Source organism: Hyperoodon ampullatus, assembly GCF_949752795.1.
Source record: "Hyperoodon ampullatus genome assembly, chromosome: 1".
Lineage (NCBI taxonomy): Eukaryota > Metazoa > Chordata > Mammalia > Artiodactyla > Ziphiidae > Hyperoodon > Hyperoodon ampullatus.
Genome location: NC_136914.1, coordinates 218,875,536 through 218,899,982, shown reverse-complemented (window position 1 = coordinate 218,899,982; position 24,447 = coordinate 218,875,536). Strand labels below are relative to the sequence as shown.

Genomic DNA, 24,447 nt, shown 5'->3' with positions numbered 1-24,447 from the left:
AACATTTAGATTATATTTGCACACTTCTTTACCTAGAATTAGTAACTAAAAGAAAAATCATCCTTGAAATTCCCTCCACTTCCTTAATAACTTTATGTTTAAAAAGTATCTATGCTTGTCCTTCCCCAGGAGGAAGTCCTGTTACGTCTGCAGAGCCGGCAGGCGTCTCAAGGGCACATACGGGAACGCAATGCTCAATTTCTGCCTCAGCAGATGGCAGACACGGTTACGGAATAAGAAGTGGTGGTTTCCAAACACAGTGGCAGGGTGGGGCAGTGACAAACACAAAAGCACACCTAACGTAAGGTAGCCCAGCCAACATAAACAGCAGCTTGGTAGTGCCTCAAGCACAAACATAACATGAAGGGGCAGGTTTTCAAAACACTGTTGCCTCTGAATGTGCCGAAGACTGACTCTACAAAGGTACAGACAGTTCCCAGAGCTGACAGTTTCTAAGATGAAACTCAATAAATGACTAAACGATTCTCTAATGAAATTTTTTTTACAGATCAGATAGCTTAGAGTGTACACCAAATATATGCTTGGAGAAAACTTAATGAAGGAAGTCTGATTTTCAAGTAGATTGATGGGTGCGTTCACAAACTTCTCATCCTCCTTTTACAGTCACAGCTATTTTTGCTAAAATATTTTTCATTCTGGAAAAAAAAATCTCGAAGCATAAACCATACAAAACCATACAAAAAAGGGTAAGGTAGTGCAATCATCTAATTTTGTTTTGACTGGCCCTTTAACAAATCATAAAATGGGCATCAAAATTCATGATACTTAGGACACTTTCCAAAGTGATTTCTCCATGATGCATGGTTGAGAAAGATATAAGGCTCACTACTAAAAAGCCAGCGGCACCTTATCACTAGATTTATGTCCTCTGATGAGTTCTCCTAAAGTCTGCGGAAGCCATTTTTATAAATGTAAACATCTTTGATCTTTTGACAGAGCGCTCAGAAAAGGGTCAAGGAAGGGGCGCTTGGTAAACCAGAGTCAGGGAATGACTGACGTCTGCAGTTACAAAGAGTCTAGCATCTCAGCAATAAAAACACTCAAGCTTTAAGTTAATATATAGTATTTTCTTAAACTCAGATTCCCAGAAAGCAAGACTGAGATGAAACAGAAGCATCTCTCTCCCCCGAAGAGAGCAGCTGGTGCAAAATAAAGACAGGTTTCCAAGCATCCTTTCCCTAGAACTCCATACCGGTTAACTCCTGTTCATCCATCCTAAAACACGTGGACTTCATGGACATCTCCAGGATCCTGATACACCCATCATCTGAAGCCAGAATCACTTTATCTGATGTACACCAGTCCACGTCCAGTATCCGAAAGGTTACATTTCTTCCACTTCTTAAACTGCTCACCATCTGAACCTTCAAGAGTGAATTTGATTGTCACTTTCACAAAGAAAAGGAAGATGTTTATCATTCCGGATTAAACAGTCAAGGAAAGACAGCGCCTGTGGCAAAGGTCCAGTTTACGTTCAAAACTGAACAGTCTTTGGCAGTCTACCTTCCACATGCAGACTGCATTTTAAAGGTCCCAAAGATAGTGATAACATTAAAAATCTATTGAGCTATCACCTTTAAAACAGAAATACTGTGAAAGAAAAATTTTAAAGGAAGAAAACTTTTAATAAGCTTGACAAACCCATTACATAGTTTTCATTTCTAAATCAGAAAGAAGAAAAAAATACATAGTTCCTGTGGCCAGCAGCTTCATTTGCAGTGTACCCACGTGGAGTTGGGCCTACCTCTTTAGTATCCCATACTTCAGCTCCATCATTGTACATTGCTATTAATTTTTGGTTTCCTTTACCAGGGGCAAAACGAATCTTCCTCACCCAACTTCGGTGTGTAGGTATTCCTCTGAGGACAAACAAACAAAAACCAAAACACCAATATGAAGTAGAGTAATATCTCATCATCAAGAGATATGTCCAATGTCTCTTTCTATTTCTGTTTTTGACAAGGTCTAGTGATGTGACAGGAGAATCTCTGCTTTCTGGGACAGGGGCCACGTATAACAGAAAGTGTCTGCTCTTTAACAATGGCTGGAATAGTGTCCCAGGACTTCTGCATGAGCCACCTGCAGATAAGCGTCTTCTATGAATGTTCCAGAGTTTGGCTCAAGGCCCTTCCTCCCAAGTTCAGTGACAAGAGACCCAAGGGTCCAAGCTCCACATGACCATATTTGGTGACCCTGCTTATTATTACCAAGTCACAAGCCTCCAATGGAATCATACCAAGAGATTTTTTTTTTAAACCAAATAACACGATTGCATTTTTGACTCATACCTGGATACTCTGCCTTTCAAATCCCAAAAATTTAAATTTCCATCCACATCTCCAAGAACTAATGTATCACCTTTCCAAGCGATGCAGGTAATACTACCCATACTTCCCTAGAAAACAACAGCAACAAATGCACATCAATTTCACCACTTACAAGCAGTCATAAGAGAGAAATATTTTTATTTAATAACTGTGATAAAATAATAAAGATATTTTAATAAAACCTAATTAAAAATGGTTTTGCTTTAGTAAGAACATCATCAAACACTAACAGAGTTCAGACACTACGAGAGCTACCTAGCATTTCGATTTCAACTAAGAAGAACCAGGAGATTTCAATTAGATAGACATTGTTATCTGAACTAGATTTATAGAAAAGGGATGTCTTTTGAGGAAGAACTACTTCAGAGAAAAGAAAATTAAAAGAAGAAAAAAGAGAAGGAAAGGACACCCTTTCAAGAGAGCTCCTGTCTCCAAGTTATCTCTCACTGCAAAAGGATAAATAAATCTATTCTGGGGGAAACTTAAAGCTGTTTCACAGCTAATTGTTCAGCAATTTCTCTATTGAAAGAGAGGATCCATCACTATGTAGTACACCTGAAACTAACATAATATTGTATGCCAACTATATTTCAATTAAAAAAAAAGAAAGAAAAAGGGGATCCAGAGCTTCACTGATACCTTCTGGAATAAGGAAGGTGAAGAGATACTGTGTATTAAAGGCATCTGCACAATTTGAATTCACAGAAGGCTCTGCAGAGAAGTTACACAGGGAAACACAAATATAAGAATGAAACACTACTGTAATAAATCCAAGTGGGGAGAAAGGAGCTTCAAGATCTAACACATGCACAGAGGTCATGTGATGGAGAGCCGAGGAGCCTGGGCTCTGGGGTCAGCTGCCTGGGCTTGAATCCAAGCTTTATCATTTGATTTGCTGTGTGATTTGGGGCATGTTTACTAATCTTTCTGTGTCTAGAACTTATCATCAATAAAGTAAGGTAAGCTCACAGAACCTGAGGAGTTCCTATTAGTGCTAATAAATTTCTACAGGTAAAGGCTTTATGACAATGCCTGCCACAGAGTAAACAGTCAATACATGTTAGCTATTAAACAATATTATTGCTCAATTACTTTTCTACTTATTCTCTACTTATATTAAAAGAAATCTTGTTTAATTTATAGAACAATGTAAAAATTCACGTGTTCAGTTCTCATGGCATCGATAGTAAGAAGTAGGAAAGTTCCAAGGGTTTGCCAAATTGGCTATTAATAGACTTGCACACACACCAAATACTGCATAAATCATAGTGTTAGTCAAGAAACAAAAGAAAAAATTGGATTAAGTGAGTATTTTAATGAATTCAATTAATAAAAAACTTAGAAAGCTATGTTAAATAGAATTCTGTATAGTATAAAGATCTTATTTCTATTCTCCTGACCATATTAACAGAATGTTTAAGAATTTGCCTTTAAATTTACTTTTTCAGTCTTAAATTCTTTTTACATTTTATAATCTTATTTTCTAACTTCTAAAAATTAGAATATTAAAGTTTAAATTTGCCCAGAAATCAGTGTTACCAGCTTAGAATTACAAGTGATGTATTAATACAACTGCACAATTAAACAACCCAGACCTTTCTACCTAAGAGCTTGTTGATGGGATATAAGCCATATGGAAAGTCTAAGGTGCTTTCAGAGGATGTGGCACAAACTCGCTTTGTGACTCCAAATAATCCCAAGAGAACCAGTGTAAGATTTAAAACTCTATGATAGAGTATTATTAGTTGACATTGATATGTTGCCTACATGTAAAATATGATGTTCAAAAGATCAGAAGTAAGGCTGGCAGCAAAGCAAAGATATTCATTCTCTCCTGCTATTCTGGTTTTCTGAATAAAGGCAGTCAGTCAACTATAAACTCTCCATGAGAACATAATTTAAAATACGTCAAGCTTTCTTCTTCTTTTCCAATTTTATATACTGTATAGTTCTGGGGCCAAAACTCAGGGGAAGTTTCAAATCAAAACAAATGTTTAACACTTTACATTTGGGAGGAGGGTAAGATAAATATTGGATTAAAATAAACAAGTAAAACCTCTGCCTAAATTCTACATATTAGTCATTGAAAAATATTTTGATTACTGCAAATAAAAATAATGAACCAAAACCAATTTCTCATGTTTTATACAGTAGATGCTTAATTCCCTTTCCCTAAAAATAATCTGCTCTAAAATATGCACTAATTTCACTAATAAGGCTGGATCCTTATTAGGATGGTCATTCCTTGAGGAAGCTGCTTCTAGCTGTGGAATAAAATGATCTGGCAGGCAGAATAGAGAATTGCTATAGCCTGACTTCAGATCTCCATAAAACAGTGTAGAATCTTAAAAGCTGTGTGGTGCAACAATCCTGAAAGAAGCAGTTACAAAAAGAAAAATTCATGTGTCTAATGTTCAAAATTTTTAAACTTTTTTTTAGGGTGAGGGGGAACTAGAATCTCAAAAATTATTGGATTATTTCTATTCTAATCTCAAATGTGACGTGATTAGAAAACAAAGAGACTGAGCTATTTTCAAGTGCCGCTATCGGAGTTCAGATGGGTCCTTCTCTGGAGTCTAGAGGAGGAGGTCTGAATATTACTAAGAAAGCAAACTGATTTTCCAGAGGACAGCTCATTACACTGCAACTCTTACGTCCACACCCTTTAACCGTAGCTTTTCTTGCTACACACTTAAAGTTACTGCTCCTACTTATAACTACCAAATATCAATTTTTCACACTAGTGAAAACTTCTGGCAATATTAGAGAGTTTAAAATAGACATTACTAAGTCTCAGATATGACTTGTTCTATATAACAGTACAAATGTAATTACAGTTTGAAAAGCACTTTCACATGCTAGTTTCAATCTTTATTAATGAAGGTTTTTTGGATGCCCTCAATTCTTCTAAAGTTGTTAATAAGGAAGATGTGGTAGCCAGCCCCTAAGAGGCCCACCCCCCTACCTGATTCTGCCTTTGGTATTCCCGTCCTTTGGTAGTCACCTCTCACAATGAACTGTGACCCAACAGCATACTGTGAAAATGGGACTTCTGAAAACGAGGTCCTAAAAGACACTGCAGCTTTCTTTTGCTCTCTCTTTGATCACTCGCTCTGGAGGAAGCGAGCTGCCATGTCTGAGGACACTCAGGCAGCCCTATGGAGAGGTTCATGTGAGGAAGAACCAAGGCCTCTCATCACGGCCAGCATTAATAGCCATGCGAGCGAGCCATGTGGGAAGGGGATCCCCTGCCCCAGCCAACATCCTCACTGCAACCTCATGAGACTCTGAACCATCTGTAAAATATGGGGGTTGGCATTCGCCTACAACATTCCATTTTTAGATGGCAATTTTAAATCAATATATATATATTTAAAAAACCATCTCATCCTCCACTTAACGGTTATAGTATTATTCGTTAACAAAAACATTTTCTTCATCCATCCATTAAAAACAACATGTGAGATACACGTTGACACAAATTATTAACTACAAAACCTTGGTTAGAGAACTCCACAAGCCCACAGGAGGATATATATGTTAGTAAATATTAATAAATATTTTTATACCTACAACCTGATTACTATTACCCAAAAATAATACTAGGTTTTAGTCAAATCCTTCAGGGTAATGCTTGAAATGGAAAGAAGAGGAACTAGAGTCAGACAGACAGACGTGGGTTTAAAACGCTGCTCTGCCACGTCACTAGGCTGGGCAACCTGGGGAAAGTTACTCACTCTCCCTCAGTCTTGTCATAGATACAATGTAAATAATTCCTCATGGATTATTATACTGATAAAAATGAGTAACACACGGTTAAGTATTTAATCGAAACAGTTATAATGCTATTCTCTAGCAGTACGGAACAAGTTTAATCAGTGATAATAGCTCCTTAGTAAAGTTTATTTACATTACACTTTTCTGAGATAGTTTTCAAACTCAACTATGGCTTCACTGGATATAGAACCAATAAGGACTTTGATAAGAAATCTTGATGAAGATTTAATCACAGGTTGGACTCACGTCTGGTGGAATCCGAGCGCTATCTTTCACTGAGTTTCCTTCAACAGTGAGATGATAAACTTGGCCATCATTATCGGTAAACACAAAATGCTCCCGGGCAGAGATGTTCTGACTGAGTTCAGATTTACTCTCAGCCTCCTGCAACAAGCTTTGGGATAGAGGAAAATAAGATAAAGATATTTCTTTTCCCTAGAGTGACATAATTAATTAACTCACCCCAAATACAGATGCATTAACAGGGGGTCAAAACCATTTTAAAAAAAAACAAAGGCTGAAACTAATCTTTGCCTAGTAATAACAGGAAAACACAAATTACTCCGAATGCCACGAGTGAACGTTTACCCTGCACAGAAAAACGTGGTGATCTAGACCTCACACAAGAAAAAAAGCCTTTTCGCTGTTTCTGCTGCAGAACAGAGGCCTTACCTCGACTCATCATTCTCTCTGAAGTTTTTTATTTGTAAATTTAGTGGGATGGGGGCGGGGTGGTACGTAAGTTAGAATCCCTAATACATTTCCTTTGGTGAACATAAATGACAATATGATCCATCTGGATATTCATGCTACATTCATTTGAATTTCAGAAGCTGAAGTTTATGGAGCAGAAGGGCACTGAGAAAGATCATATTCACCAACAGGTGCTGATGTGTAGATGTCACTGCACCGGTTACTGCTGCAAACTGCACCAAGCAGTGCAGTACTAAAACTAACTCTATAGTAATAGGAGCATGTACTGAAACACCAATGTATGTTCAAAAGCAGACTAGAGGTGCCTTGGGATGACACTTGTCAATTTTCCAACCATGACTTGGCTATGACAAATGACAGGGGCGGAAACAGGGTACCTGATCACAGATGACTCAACAACACTCAGCTCTGTATCTGAGACCACGGTCTGGCGGGCCATGGCCTCTCGGGTAGCCAGCTGTTTCTTTCTTAAGCTCTTCAAGTTGTGAGAAGGTGACCACTCCTGCGAAGCAAAGACAGACATGCCCACAAGTGATCAGTTTCTCTGTCAAAGAACCCTTCCAGAAGAGCTGGGCATACCCGCCATTGCCCAGCGTCACTTATTATTACTACACATGAATTCACAATTTGTTCTTAGGTTTTACTTTTTTCAGAAAGGTTGAATGAATGCATCTTCATTACAGCTATGGTAGAATATTTTAATGATCTACCTCTATTTCCTTCTACCTCTAATCTTCAATTACAGCTTAAGGGAAAAGAGCTTAATGGCCAACTCCAACAGGTTTTAAACTTTTGATGCTTTCATTTTTTACAGAATGAAAATAATACATTTAAGGATGGTATCTCCCACTCCTTACCTCCCCACCTCCCCCTTAGGTACACAAGGTAAGATGATCACACTCCTCCAATCATGGCCCATTATCATCTGTAGGTCCACCCCAAACCTCTCCTTTTATTTATTTACTCCTGCTTATTCTAATGCATTTAATCTAAAATCCTCTCATATGTATAAATTCTTAACATGTAGTTATTTTACATGCACATATTTGTGATCTGCATTAACAGTAGTGTGTTATATATCTCCTCCTGTTTCTAACTCCTTTTACTCAGTGCAATGTATTCAAGTCCCACTTCTGTTGTTTCTGCATGTTATATAACACTCCATAGGTACATCTGCCAATTTTTAGCCTAGTTTTTTTTTTTTTTTTTTTTTGCAGTTCGTGGGCCTCTCACTGTTGTGGCCTCTCCCGTTGCGGAGCACAGGCTCCGGACGCGCAGGCTCAGCGGCCACGGCCCACGGGCCCAGCCACTCCGCGGCATGTGGGATCCTCCCGGACCGGGGCACGAACCCGCGTCCCCTGCATCGGCAAGTGGACCCCCAACCACTGCGCCACCAGGGAAGCCCCTTTAGCCTAGTTTTTAGTTTAGTTTAGTTTCTCAGCAAAAGACACCCAGATTGTCTCTATACTCTCCTCACGGCAAATTACAATGCAGTCAATATCCTCACAAAAGTTCCTGTATGACCAGAAGCTGATCAGCTGGAACACAGAGGATGTCTGTGTTTGCCTAAGTGCTGCCAGTTTGCTCTGCAGAATGGCTTCACTGGTCTAGATAACTATCAGCAGTGCCAAGGAATTCCTATAGCCCATATTACACCCACATGGGATGCTACCTGGCTTTACACTTTTTGTGTCTAAAAGGTATATCATGGTTATTTTACTTTGCACATCTCAAAACCGATGAGTTTGAACATTTCTTCACATGCTTGTTGGCCTTTTAGGTTTCCCTGCCATTCATTAGCTGCTCACATGCTTGTTCGTCCTTCCACTGGGGCTCCTGTCGCTTCACTGCAGGAGTTCCCACAATACTAATCCCTTAGAGGGATTAGTTAGCCCGTTGTCCATCTTAGACACTGGAAAATTTCTTTTTTCAACTTGTCTTCTACATTTAACCTTGACAATGGTCTGATTCATTGAATAGAAAGCACCAATCTTGATATAATCAAATTCATTCAATTTTTTTGCCTTTTGGTTTGAGCTTCAGATATCCTCTTTTGCCCCCAGAATAGAAAAATATTCTTCTGTATTTGTATTAATTTTATAGCTTTACTTTTTTTTACATTTAGGTCATCAATCCTGTGGAGCCCACCTCTGAATATGGCATTATGCAGAGATCCAGTATTTTTCTCCATAAAGTAAGACAGTTTCCCCAATACTGTCTACTAAACAGTCTGTTCCTCCTCTTGGGTTTGTGAGCTACTTTACTGTACATTCAGTTCCCAAACATTCATGGGTCTGTTAATGAGCTCTTTATTATACTGATCCATTTCTCCTTCTTGGGCCAATATAACATTGCTTTTATTTCTATGGTTTAATAATACGTACTGTATGGGGTAGGATGGGTCCGACCCCCACCCATACTGCCTACATTACTCCTCTTTTTTCAAGGTTGACTATGACCTTTATTTTTCCATAAATATTTTAGAATATGTTTATCATGTTCCTCAAAATATCTAAATTAAATTTTAATTGGAATTTAATATAAGATTAGCTTAACCCATCCAAGAAAATAAGAGTTGTCTCCATTTGTTTAGATCATCTTCTCTGAATACACATTTTTAACAAGGAAATACACAGGAGTAATGATTTCAATTCAAGCTAAAGAAAAATACCCACCACATACATACATACCTAAATAAACTGTTTACTTCTTAAATTGTAACTTACCAAAGCAGTTATCACAGGGAAGTTTTTGGACATTTTTCTAAGAATGGTACAGGTCCTAACATCCCATAACTCCAGGGGTTTATCTTTGAATACAACTGCCAAATACTGCCTAAAATAAACAAAATTACTAAATAAACCTCTTTTTTGTAAAATTTTCACAAGCAGTGCAAATAAAAAGTTCAGTAAATCAGAAAACTCAGATGACACATTCTAAACAAAGAGAATTTAAAGTAACCTTTAGCCCTCATGATTAACAGTCCTAAGAAGGTAAAGCTCTAAAATGACCTGTGAGAGCCACAGAGCCATAAGGAGGCAAGGAGCCCAGCTTAGAATGATGAGGAAAGGCATGAGTTCACATCCTGGGGCCACATATTACAATAACCCTCCTGAGGCTCAATTTTCTCAACACATGAAAATACCACTACTTACATCAATGGATTGATTGCTACACAGGTTACGGTAAAAATTAAATGAAAAAGTAAGTAAGGTTTCTATCATGCCGACAGTGAGGAAATGTGACAGAGGAGGAAGATCCCTGTAGCGCAGTGTTATCAGAGGACTCCCACTTGATAATTATGTGACCTCAGACAAACCATGTGACCTTTTGAGTTTTATTCTGCTTAGCTTTAACATGGCAACACCTGTCTTACATACCTCACTAAATACTGTAAGGATAAAAAAAAAAAAAACGACCAGCACACATGAAAGACTTTTATAAACCGTGATGGATTATACAAATGCAATATGTTACATTTTTTATTATATCTAATATAAAAACAAGGCATGTATGTAAATAACTAATATAAAAGAGAATCTGGTAAATGCTATAAAGATTCACTATGAAAGTTGAGATTAATTTTGACAATAGGAAAATGGCATTCTAGGCAGAGTTACAAGTGTGATAAATGGCAAAAGACAGGAAAGGACACAGGGTGTCTGGGGGAACATGCTGTGTGAAATGCAGAGTATGTGAGAGCAATCCTCATGAGAAAGAGGCTAAAATGTGAATTTTGGATTCACATTATAAAATCCCTAAGACACCCTAAAATGCAATGCTAGCACGTGTAGAGATTCATCCTGCAGAGAATAGCAGATCACTGAGTTTTGAAGCAGTGGTGATAATGTGATCAGTTGTTTAAGATGTATTAATTTAGTAGGCTTGTATAGAGTCAAAACTGACTGGAAATAGAAGAGACTGGAGTCCAAACAGTTTGAGCAATTCTCAAACTTCTTAGTCCTAGGACTCCCTTACATTTAAAAAAATTATTGAGGCTCTCCTCCAAAGAACTTTTGTTCTTATGTGGGTTATACTAACTGATATTTTGCATATGAGAAATTAAACCTACTATAATTATGAACTATATTAATTCACTCAAAATGAAAAAAAGAGAAAATAACTACCAAGATGGTAGATGAAAACATATGCCATACTGGTAATTACATTAAATATGAATAATTTAAACAATGCAATTAGAAGCAAAGATTATCAGATCAAACAGTAAAACAAGTCCCTATTATATGCTCTCTGTAAGAAATCAACTTTAAAGAAAGAGATAAGTTACAAATAGGAGGAAGGAAAAAGATATACCATACAAACACTAGTCAAAAGAAAGCTAGAGTGGCTATACTAATCAGACAAATCAGACAAACTTCTGAACAAAGAATATTACCAAAGACAAACAGGATATTTCACAATGATAAAGAAGTCAATGAATCAAAAGGATATGATAAGCATGGCAGTCAATGAAACAGAAAACAGAAAACCACAGAGAAAAATCAAAGAAACCATAGAAGTTTCTTTGAAAAAATTAATAAAATTGACATAATTTACTATCAGAAATAAAAGAGACATTACTCAGATCACACAGCCATTAAAAGAATAAGGGAATTATTATGAACAAGCTTGTATCAATAAATTCAACAACTTCAATGAAATGAATGGACAGGTTACTTGAAAGACACCAACTACCAAAGCATACTGAAGGAAATATATATATGTAACCTGAAGAGTTTGGCATCTATGAAAGAAGATGAATTTATATTTAAAAACTTGACTGCAAAAAAAATTCTAGGCCCAGATGGGTTCCTCAGTGAATTCGCCCTATTTAAGGAAGAAATAATATCAATTCTACACAAACTCACCTAGAAAAAAGAAGAGGAGGAAATATTTCACAACGCATTTTACAAGGTCATTACCCTGATTCCAAAACCAGTCAAGGATATTACACAAAAACTAGACCAAAATCCTTCATGAACTCAGATGCAAAAATCCCCAATAAAATATCAGTAAACCAAACCCAACAGTATATCAAAATATTAGCAAATCAAATCCACTAATACATCATGACCAAGTGGAGTTTATCCCAGGAATGTCAAGTTTAACATCTGAGAAATCAGGCAATATAATTCACTATATTAAGCCAACTTAAAGAACAAAACAGAAACACACCAAATGATGACATCCATAAATGCAGGAAAAGCATATGACAAAATTCAACACCTACTCAATGATACAAAGTTTCAGCAAACTAGGAACAAAAAACTTCCTCAACCTAATAAAGGGCATCTACATGTATCTACAGCAATATCTTTCTAGATATGTCTCCTCAGGCAAGGGAAAGAAAAGCAAAAATAAACAAATGGGATTACATCAAAATAAAAAGCTTCCGCACAGCAAAGGAAACAATAAATAAAACAAAAAAGACAACCTACCGGATAGGAGAAGATATTTGCAAATGATATATCCAGTAAGGGGTTAATATCCAAAAATATATAAAGAACTCATACAACTCCCCAACAAAAAGACAAACAACCTGATTAAAAACTGGGCAGAGGAGGTGAACAGACTTTTTCCCAAAGACATACAGATTGCACATGAAAAGATGTTCAACATCACTAATTACTTGGAAATGCAAATCAAAACCATAATGAGATATCACTTCACACCTGTCAGAATGGCTATTATCCAAAAGATAAGAAATAAGTATTGGTGAGGACGTGGAGAAGAGGGAACCCTCAGTTGGTGGAATTGTAAATTGCTGCAGCCACTATGGAAGACAGTATGAAGATTCCTAAAAAAATTAAGAATAGAACTACCATATGATCCACTTATCCCACTTCTGGGTATTTATCCAAAGAATACAAAAACACTAATCTGAAAAGACACCTGCATCTCCCATGTTCATCGTCACATTAATTACAACAGCCAAGATACAGAATCAACTTAAGTGCCCATCAATAGAGGAATGGATAAAGAAGATGTGGTGTGTATATATATAACAATGGAATATTATTCATCCATAAAAAGAATATCCTGCTATTTGCAACAATGTGAATGGACCAGAAGGGTATTATGCTAAGTGAAATAAGTCAGAGGAAGACAAATACCATGTGATTTTACTCATATGTGGAATATAAAAAAATAAACAATTAAAAAAACAAAATAAACAAACCAAACCAAATAAAAATAAACATGTAGATACAGAGAACAGAGTAGTGGTTACCAGAGGGAAAGAGGTAGGAAAGAGGGCAAAATGGGTAAAGGAGATCAAATGTATGGTGACAGATGGAAAATAAATTTTTGGTGGTGAGCACGCTGTAGGGTACACGGAAGTATAAATACAGTGTTGTACACATGAAGCTCATATAATGTTATAAATAAATATTACCTCAGTAAAAAATTAACTATTTCAGTATATAAATAATAATTGAAAATAAAAAAAGAAAAAACACCATTTATAATAGCATCAAAGAAAAAGCAAAAAATAATTCACAAATGATGTGTAAGATCTATAAGCTGGAAACTACACAATATTATTGAAAGAAATTAAAGAAGAACTAAATAAGTGGAGAGATACACCACGTTCATGAATCACAAAACTCGGTAGACGTCAACTCCTCCCCATGTTGATCCATGGATGCAATGCAATTAAAATCAAAATTCTAGGAAGCTTTATGGTAAAACTGATAAGTTGAGTCTAAAGTTTATATGGAAATGCAAAGATCCTCGAAAAGCTAAAGCAATTTTAAAAACAATTTCAGAGTGCTTACTCTTTCTTTCTTTGTTCTTTTGATTAGTTTTCATTCAGTTTCTGTTGTCAATAATCCTGCTTTACATTTATTTTCCCTTGGAACAAAAAACTCAGAAACTTACTGGAATTAGATCTAAATTACAAATAAGGAAAATGAATTCTTTTACTCAGTAAACCCACACTGAGGTGGAAGTTGAAATAAGAATTTCACCAGATAACAACATTTCTTAGTGAGTGACAGGCATTTATATCAACATAGCTATAGTGGAACACAATGGGGTTACTGGTTTTACCAATCTAATGAAATGTTAAGGTTCAGAAAAGTTACCTTGTCTTTTTAGAAGTGGAGAATTAAAAGCAATAGCAACTTAATTTTGCGATTAAAATATTTTCTTTGATATGGCTGCACATCACAGTTTGCTATCACTAAGAAATTCTATATGCATGCATGCATACTCTCACTTTCTTAAAGATAAAAAAAATCCTTGAGATTACCTTGTGATAAGACCAGAGAATTTATTTTTAGGATGACACTTACTTCAAATGAGATACTTTAATCATTTCGATGGGCGATTCATCATTACCTCGTTCACCGCGAAAAGCAATGCTCCTACCTTTAATTGCAAATATTAAAGAAAAGGTAAAAAAGCACATAAAACATGTAAGAAACTAAAAGCTGTACCAATGTAATTTGATCAGTGCTACCCTCTATTCCTGTTCACTCTTCCATTTGCTTCTAAGCTGTTTCTAATAATCTAAATTCAAAAGTATTCTCAAGTATTCAAAACTATTACAAGTTAAAGACCAACAGTATATTACTTACATCCAAATATCTACTTTATAAAAAGATATTTTCTTTTTCTATAGAATTTCTTGAAGTCCTTCTGTGGTTTCTTTCAAATAATTTAATCTTAGAAATTTAGAAATACCAATTTCTAAAGTTTTAATGCATCTACGGTAAAGCAACTGCTTACTGTAAAAACTACTCAAAGTAATATAAATATTTTCATGTTTACAAATACTAATTAGTGGAGAAAACACTCTTTGAACAGGTATTTAAGATTTCTTGTCCCATGTGCAAAATACTCAACTACAATATTTTGACATGTTCCTATCAAAAGGTCTCTATAAACTGAAACTGGGGAATATTAAGAATTAGTTAATAGCCAAAGAAGCTAAATGGTTTTCTATAACTTAAAAAATGCAAGTTCTACTTTATGTTTGAACAAATATACATTTTTTTGGCTGCATTGGGTCTTCGTTACTGCGCGTGGGCTTTCTTTAGTTGTGACGAGCGGGGGCTACTCTTCATTGTGGTGTGTGGGCTCTCATTGTGGTGGCCTCTCTTGTTGCAGAGCATGGGCTCTAGGCGCACGGGCTCAGTAGTTGTGGCACACAGGCCCTAGAGCGTGCAGGCTTCAGTAGTTGCGGCGCGTGGTCTCAGTAGTTGTGGCTCGCAGGCTCAGTAGTTGTGGCTCGAGGGCTTAGTTGCTCCACAGCATGTGAGATCTTCCCGGACCAGGGATCGAACCCGTTTCCCCTGCATTAGCAGGTGGATTCTTAACCACTGTGCCACTAGGGAAGTCCCTGAACAAATACATTTTAATATCTTTTCCTAGATTTCTATTACATTAAACAAAAGAGAGAACATACTCAATTCAAAGACAAGTGGATGCCTATATGCCTCCCTGCTCTTCAATGCCATCAAACAGAATCTCACTATTATTATTCGCCAAACACCCTACATCCTTTCTTGGCTCTGCTAGTCGGCTGCCCTCCTTAGAAGACAAGGCTATAAAAGTCTATAATCTATGAATTTAAATGTCCCACCTAAAACGTCACTAACTATTACTCAGAAATTTGTTCCTCAAAAATAAATCTGTGAAAGACAGATTTTAAGTTATCTAACAGTCCTAGACCTGAGCTGATGGGAAAAAAATGAACAGGCATTTTTTTAGTGAATGATACTACAGAACAGCATTTCATCCCTGGGCTCCCATGTAACTACAGTGACCAGTGCCAGTTTATTGGCAACTCAGGAATGTAGGGATAGGGGTCACCAGGCAGGTCATTTCCAATTAGACTAAAGCAACACTGGACTAAAGTGGGGCTAATTCTTTGAGCTTTAGTAACATACTCTGATAAGTAAGAACAGCTATAAATTAGAAATACATATTGAGAATACAAGGAAGCAACCATATATATGATTTATTATACACACAGGTAACTTACTGGTTAAAACTATCTACGTATATTCATATTGCTAAGCCATTTAAAAAAAAACTCCCCACAATTTTGTAAAAAAAAAACTTTGAAATAATTCCATGTGCTATATATAAAATAATATAAAACCTTCACCTTACTCTATTTTCAAGTTCTTATTTTGAAACTCACTGGGCTATAGGTTTTTAACAATTGTGAACAAGTTACTTTACTGGAATATTTCCTATTGTAAAGTCTTTAAACTCCGAAATTAAGTTTTCCTATTTAGCCAGCCAGAGATTATCAAAAGTTTTAAATTTAAGCATTAAAAAGAATCCTTATTTATAAGATTTTTAAGGGTTTCCTGCAAAGGCCAAAAATTTTTAAAGAGATTCTAATAAAGTGTAACTACAAAGATTGATTTTAAAACTGTACTTCTGGTTATCTACAACAATGTACCTGAAAGTACAGCTGATACCATATTTATGAATCTGTCCGTTCAGGCTAATGGTCCTCCATTTACCATGCACTTGTGTTAACACAATTTGCATACAAACAATGATGAGTCTTTTCTAAGGCAATTATTATGGAACAACCAAAAAATGAATACATAAACATAGAATATATAAAAGTGAATATATAAATGAGAAAAAACGCCAAGGTGAAAGAAAGTACTTTGGAACATGTTTTATAAATAGAAACATCTTTGATCAATATGATGGTACCATTTAAAATATCTTCATAGTCTAAATACACAGACCTGTTGGAAGATCAACCAGCTGAAGTTCGTTCCTCACTAATCCCATGTTGTTTGGTGTTGAGGTAGAAAAAGAAAGAAAACCAGTTAAACTCGTCCATTCAATACCCCTATAATGAGAAATTAAACAAAGATTAATCTAATATTCTTTTTTTGTTTGAAAAATTTATTTGAAAAATAAGTTTTTTCTATGACCTAAATTTTATTATACAAGTTAATTAAGGAATTATATTAATGACATTTATTTAAGGCTATATTATCATACATTTCCAACATATATAAAATTACTTCTAATAAAACTTTATCTCCAAATCCAATAAAAAGACAGGTTAGTTATCAGAATTCATAGCACTAAAATAGCTATTAAAATCTGGCAGGGCTTCCCTGGTGGTGCAGTGGTTGAGAGTCCGCCTGCCAATGCAGGGGACACGGGTTCGAGCCCTGGTCTGGGAAGATCCCACATGCCGCGGAGCAACTGGCCCCGTGAGCCACAATTACTGAGACTGCGCGTCTGGAGCCTGTGCTCCGCAACAGGAGAGGCCGCAATAGTGAGAGGCCCGCGCACCGCGATGAGGAGTGGCCCCCACTTGCCGCAACTAGAGAAAGCCCTCGCACAGAAACGAAGAGCCAACACAGCCATAAATAAAAAAAATAAAAAAAATAAAAAATTAAAAAAAAAAAATCTGGCAAAGGAGAGGGTCACATCACAGTACTTGCCAAGAATTCCACTGTTTAAAAACAAGTGGTACAGAAATATTCTGAGCAGACTGCTTAAAGTTGAGTACACATAGGAACTTTATCAAATTTTATCAAAATTCCTAGTTGGTTAGAAAGCAGAAATTCCTGAAGCAAACAATACAAACTGAGCTATTAGATTTGGAAGTGGATGAACATTCCAAACAGTATGTCAATTAGAGAAAAGCATAAAAGAAAAATCAGACACGTATGACAAGACAGTAACCTATCAACCTAATGCCCTGGGAGTTCCCTTTATTTGGGACTGATAGTAGGTGAGTCTATGTTTTTTTCCCAGTAACATAACTGGCTTCACTATCAATGGAAAATGGGGGGACCCAGGACAAGCGGATTCATCAGAGTCACAAAAAGAAGTGAGAAACACTACTATTACCCTGCATTGTTTACAAGGTAACAGAGCTGGCTGGGAGGCAAGTCTAAACCTCTGTTCTATATGCAATTGCTCATCAGCATTTACAGGACAACCATTTTTAACAATGACATAATGCCTATGGCTGCTTTCACGATACAATGGCAGGGCTGAGTAATTGTGACAGAAATTTTATGGCCTACAACGCTTAAAATATTTGCCAACTGTCCTTTACAGAAAATGTTTACTGACCTCTGATCTAGTTTTTCCACTTCTACTCCAATTTGAACGCTATTGCTAGATTTAGCATTAATACTGCTCTGAACATGTCTCTCACCTGCCCAAGAGAAAGGTTATCAATACAATGGCTCCTGCACCAAATCCAAACTCTCCTGTGTGACTTCCAAAGCCATTCGGCATCAAACTTACCTCTCAATCATCTGAACCTTGTGTTAAAAAGGTTCAGACGTTAAAAACCTTGCTATTTGAACTAGAGTAGCTTTTCCTCACTGACCCCTGTGTACCCACCTACTTGTCTTTTCTCAGAGGAGCAAAGATAATCCCAAGAGAACTGAAAATAATATTTGCAACAGCAGGGAATTACTGTAGTTATCAATTTATAACTCTTCAAATGTAAAGTTGTGTTGAAACACTCGGATTCGGCTGCTAAAAACGGAGAACTCGTGAGAACTTCCATGCCTGGAACGACCCCTCTCCTTCCCTCTTCAAATACTATCTAGGATCAAGTCTCGGCTCCAGCACTTCCTAGCTCTGTGCTCCTCTACCTCTCAGCTTCCTCATCTGCTGTGCAGGAGTAATAACACTGAGTGCACAGAGAAGGCCTGGCACAGAGTAAGCACTGTATGTATTCATAATCACCATCAATGATTACTCTTATTTCAAGATCTAACTCAAGCCCTATTTTCTTCATTAGGCCTCCTCATTTACTATACTCAAACTGCACCTATAGCGACTACAATATAAGTTGGTTAATTATTCACTGGAAAAGTCCATTTGTCTTGTTTCTCTTTCTTTCCCCGAACACATAGCACTCATTAATTTTTCTACCGAGAGTGAACAAAAGGAGACAAGAATCGTTTTGAACTTCTGTTCTCTAAATAAGTCTGGTAGCTTCAATCAGATCTGTTTACCCACAGAAACCTTAAGATATACTTTCCAAGTCTTGCTGCTGGCAATGTGAACTACTTACACTCCAGTATAGTAATGCCACTACCTCTGGACAGTAAAAATTTCAGTCCTCCCACTTTTCATTTATTATTTTTAAAAATACATCTGTTAGGTACCCCATATATGCCGGTGCCTGTGCTATTAAGTACCCAGTACATGCTAGCGGCTTTGCTAGGCTAGGGAATACAGCTGTGAAGGAGATGGAGGTGACTGTTGTCCTTCAGGAGCCTACAATCTAGCAGAAAAGAGACGTTATACAAGTGCATCCAGTATTATCTATCTCAGAAGAGAACAGTGCTCAGTTCAACAGGAGCTTGTAAGAGTCACATGGAATCTGGTCTCAGGGGCCAGGCTGGGCTTCCTGGGGAAACATTAAAGCTGAGACTCAAAGGGCAAATAGGGTTTTGCCTGAAAGCCTCAACAGCTTTCAGTGGAAACAACAGTGCGACTGATGGAGAAGCACTGCAGTAGACTGTACTCTCTTAGAAGGGAGGTACCATGCCCTGTCTCTCTAAGCACATGACAGGCACTCAGCAAATTCCGTTAGATTAAAAGAATGATGTCCAAAAAAAGCCTACCGTGCCTCCTTATGTTTCTAAGTGCCGTACATATTCAGAGAAGTGCTTTCCCCCCAGTTTACAGGATGTCCCAGTGTTCAGGATATAGCAGAACATGGGTGGCTGCTTATTTATAATCAAGCACCACGAGTGTGCTGCCTTTGAGCAGATTCCAGCAGCAGCCTGTACATCTGACTCCTACTGATCAACTAAAGAAAATAAAAATCAAGTTGGACTTCAAAGTGTATTAGATAGGAGGGGATTATTTCTCAAAAGAAAAGAATAAAAACTCTTGTCAAACACAGCTGAGCACAACACTGCTCCCAGGATTAGAAAACCACTGTCTAGGTTTAACCACACATTGAGCTCTATAAAAACTCTTAAGAACAGCAGCTCATTTTCTGACTCAGTCTAAGTTTGTTCTGTAGCATTCCTTGCTACTGAACAATCGTAACCTTAGAATCTACCAACAGGTATTCAGTGTTCTGACTCCTATAGATTCCCAAGTTGGGCCTGTTCACCTGCATTGGGGATGCTACCTTAGCTGCTTCTCAACACTGGGTGGCTGGAGGGAGCAAACACTTTCTGAAAGGTCTTGAAGTTCCACCGTTATATGAAACTAACTTTGCAAATTTACAGACAGACAAAATAGAGATCATTTTACTTTCCACAAATGACTCAATGTACTCAAAGCAATACTGAGTCAATCAGTGTTTTGCTATCCATATAAACTACTGTTTTAACAATTTCTGACACTGAAAATAGTATTGGGCTACATTATTGTAATTTTAGCTTATTGGACAAAGACACCAACTAATAATATAAGAACTCTAATAATCTAAGAAAACCTATATGTACCACTCTACATTATTTACTTCTAGGTATCTTCCACTGGATTATAAGCCTCCCAGGTTTTCTCTGTTTACAGGTATACAGAAGAGGCTCAATATACATTTCATATTTGTAAAGCATAACTGGTTAAAACACCATAGCTTTCAAAAAACACATAGATGCAACTATCTGTAGTTAGGCAGTACCAGGCCATATGTATGCTAAAGACTGAAGTACTTAAGATGAAGTGGTTTTTGAAAACACTTTTAGTACTAAGTAGAAAAATAACTTTCTAAAGTTGGCCTTTAATTTGCATATGAGTATCTAGAATATATTGGGTTTATTGCTAATAAGTTCAGCAATTTTTATAACACATCTGTGAAATTTTCATAATGGCTTTTAATTGTAATACTATAATTGCATTAATTGAAACACAAAGACAGCAGTATTTTAGCATCCTCTTGGGCACCATCTCTGGATGTAAAATGTGAATTATCTTCAAAATGGCAATTAAGAGGGAAAATTTATAATTGAAAAAATGGAGCATATTTGTGTGATTGTTCACAACACTAGCCTGATTGAGTAGCATACCCCTTAGAGTTATTTGGTACCCCAAGTAACACATTATAAGTAATTTTGGTGTCAATAACAAATATTATCATAACATGTGTAAGTCTTGTACTTAGTGACATCTAGGGCCTGAATAATCCAGGATAACAATCTTACTTACAGCAAATAGCTCACTGATTAACTAGCTATTTTGTCTTTATTAAACATTACATACTGTGGTGATCATTTCACAATATATACAAGTATTGAATTATTACATTGTACATCTGAAACTAATATGTTATATCTCAACTGTACCTCAATATAAATAAACAAACAAACAAATAAATCAATAAGATTTCAGTGTTCTGAAAAAAATGACAATGTGCTTGATTTTCCAGAAGCATGTACCAAATTCCTGGCATTAATCCCAGCTTAGTCAACAATTTTATCCTATTGCCAAAATGTTTCCAACTAATCTATGTGAATTTTTTGGCTGGAGATTTAGCACATGTATCCTAAGAGCTCAGTTCTGAAGCCTGAAACGCCTGGATTGAATTCCATGTACCTTTTCATGACTCCACAATACTCAGTTTCTTTTTCTGTAAATTGGGAATAATAATAGTGCCTACTGCATAGAGTTGTAGTGAGGATTCAATGAAACAATGCCTGTGAAGTATTAACACTTAACATAATCCTTAGAACAAATACTGATGAAATGGTGAGTTTTGATTGATTGGTTTTTGCCATAAAAGGGAACACTGCACACGAAAGCCAGGGGTGAAGGGAAATGTCAAGAGAAGAAACGCAGACAGGAAAGAAAGGAAGAGAGAAGGTATCAGTGGCAGCAGGGACTACTGGAAGGAGAGAGAAAAGATGAACAACAGCTTGGAAGGATCCAAGCAGTTACCTGTGTCTCTGCACCCCAAAAGCCTAACACTTTTGAAGACATTACTCTGCCATGTAGATGTATTTAGGGAGATACTGTAGGGGCATAGCATAAGGTGGCGATAAACAGTCACTCAGGCTGTACCAAAAAATCATGCACTTGAAAGAATAAGGCAACATAAACTCTTCAGAAACTTCCATCACAATCAGAAGTTGTGATACTTCAAGGGTTGACCCTTCCCCATTTAGAAAACGCATTTATTCCAAAGAATGTGCACACTAAGGGTTCACTAAGAATTTTAACATACACATGAAAACTATAGAAAGCAAGAGTCATCTTTCTGTCCTGTTAGCCTTCCCTCAGATACCTCTGCATACAGAGAACTCATAAAACAGATCACATCTCAAAATGAAAGAATAAATGAGATTAATTAACAATTAAAATGACCTTATTCAAATTTTTCACGAGCAGTCCTACTGAGGGATCTTTACAGAAAAGGAAAACAAACTATATAAACCAGAACAAGGGAACAGAGTGATATCCAGGGAGAAAATAGCCTTGGCCTTAGGAGAAATAAATAAGATGCAGAAATAAAGTGAGAAAAAAATTCTCCACTGCATAATGTTCTCTACAAAGTAAACAATTAGTACTCGGCCTTGATGAACAAAGCCATTAGTTGGACATGAATATGCATTACTCAAAGTTTTCAGTCAAATAATCACCACTGCAGAGTATTCAGTGTAGAAAAGTCCACAAGAACTTTTTTCTGGCATTACATGTTTATGATCTCAATATCCCAATGACAGACTCACCTGACTTCACACGAGTGGATGCTTAACTCCTTGTGCAGCAGCCCACTGGTGAGATGGTACACCAGGACAGAACCGTTACTTGTACCTATTAAAATGACATAATAGAGGAGAATTAATCTAGTGGAAGTTCCAAATCTAACAAAAGTCTTTTCTCAAGATTTCAAATATTTTACAACATCTATATTTTATAAAAGGAACCCAAGCTAGGTGTGAAGAAAGAGTAAATTTCTTTGTCTTCCCTCTCATCAAAAACGGGCTTAGGGACTTCCCTGGTGGCGCAGTGGTTGAGAATCCGCCTGCCAATGCAGGGCACGTGGGTTCAAGCCCTGGTCCAGGAAGATCCCACATGCCACGGAGCAGCTAAGCCCGTGCGCCCCAACTACTGAGCCTGCGCTCTAGAGCCTGCGAGCCACAACTACTGAGCCCGCGTGCCACAACTACTGAAGCCTGCGCGCCTAGAGCCCGAGCTCTGCAACAAGAGAAGCCACTGCAATGAGAAGCCTGCGCACCACAACGAAGAGTAGCCCCCGCTCGCCGCAACTAGAGAAAGCTTGTGCGCAGCCATGAAGATCCAACATCGAAGACCCAATGAAGCCAAAAATAAATAAACAAATAAATAAATTTATTTTAAAAAAATGGGCTTAATCTCATGTGCTCTGTAATCTTACCTAAATCCAAGGACAGATTTTCAAAGACTTCACAACCTAATTCAATACACACAAAATCTGAAGATGCACCTTCTTAAGCTTTTTGAATGTTTATTATAACTGATCCTCAAAAAGGAAACCTAGCAGAACTCATTAACCAGATTTTTCTAGTTTTCTTTACAAAGATTTTGGTTTTGCTCTGTCTTTAACATTAAATACATCATAAAGTAAAGCAAAGTACAGTGGCTCTCTGTGGATTTTACAGTTAAAGAAGCCTGAGTGTAAGCCCTGGCTCTGCCCTATACTCTTGCAAATTACTTGTCCACACTAAATTTGTGTTAGTATCCCTTTAACATGGGAATAATGGAAAATCTATTTGTTGGAGATTAACTGAGAAACATACGTAAAACACTTAGTACAACACTCGGCACAAAGTAAGTACATGATTATTACTATTTCTCTTATCATTGTAATTATGATTTGTAGTTATTATTATGCCTAAAGCTTTTCATGGTCTCAGGTAGTATGTTTAAATTTTAATTAGAAGGGACATGGCCACTTGAGAAAGTAATACTTTCTTGAGAAAGTAATGTTTCAGCCCTTAACATGCTTTTATAAGTCAAGCAAGAAAAGTGAACAATGTAAGTGGTTGCACAATCACTTTCTCACTGCACATGACTTAAAAGAATTAACGGATTCATACAAAGCAATAGAATGTAGAAATAATAATATAATAAGTGTAAAAATGTTAGGCAATTTCCAATTTTAGCTAACTTGCTGAATTAAAGCTTCAGAAATTTCTTGCAAAACTACTCTAGATGGGCTTCCCTGGTGGCGCAGTGGTTGAGAGTCTGCCTGCTAATGCAGGGGACACGGGTTTGAGCTCTGGTCTGGGAGGATCCCACATGCCACGGAGTAACTAGTCCCATGAGCCACAACTACTGAGCCTGCGCGTCTGGAGCCTGTGCTCCGCAACAGGAGAGGCCGCGATAGTGAGAGGCCCACACACCGCGATGAAGAGTGGCCCCCGCTTGCCACAACTAGAGAAAGCCCTCGCACAGAAATGAACACCCAACACAGCAAAAATAAATTAATTAATAAACTCCTACCCCCAACATCTTTTAAAAAAAAAAAAACTATTCTAGAGAAATACAGTATTACACTTGGTTACATTTATCACCTATTCTACAGTATCTTCTAGTACTGAGAAAATATCTAAAGAATTACTAAAACTTTTCAATTATCAGATGTTCATAATAATCATATGATTTCTACATTCTGCACATTTTGATGATGTTGAAACTATGATTTAAT

General features: G+C 37.0%; 1 protein-coding gene across 2 annotated transcripts in view; it reads right to left on the bottom strand.

The window, feature by feature from the left end:
• WDR11 (WD repeat domain 11) overlaps positions 1-24,447 on the bottom strand; it is a gene marked incomplete at its 5' end in the record, with an annotated part of 56,873 nt that overhangs the window by 10,810 nt on the left and 21,616 nt on the right. For both annotated transcript variants that reach the window (XM_079707629.1, XM_079707628.1), the window contains 9 exons: positions 1,214-1,385; positions 1,766-1,880; positions 2,310-2,416; positions 6,372-6,519; positions 7,217-7,341; positions 9,566-9,674; positions 14,135-14,206; positions 16,555-16,665; positions 22,487-22,571. In XM_079707629.1, coding sequence (XP_079563755.1) covers positions 1,214-1,385; positions 1,766-1,880; positions 2,310-2,416; positions 6,372-6,519; positions 7,217-7,341; positions 9,566-9,674; positions 14,135-14,206; positions 16,555-16,665; positions 22,487-22,571 — 1,044 coding nt within the window. The remainder of the gene's footprint in view (positions 1-1,213; positions 1,386-1,765; positions 1,881-2,309; positions 2,417-6,371; positions 6,520-7,216; positions 7,342-9,565; positions 9,675-14,134; positions 14,207-16,554; positions 16,666-22,486; positions 22,572-24,447) is intronic.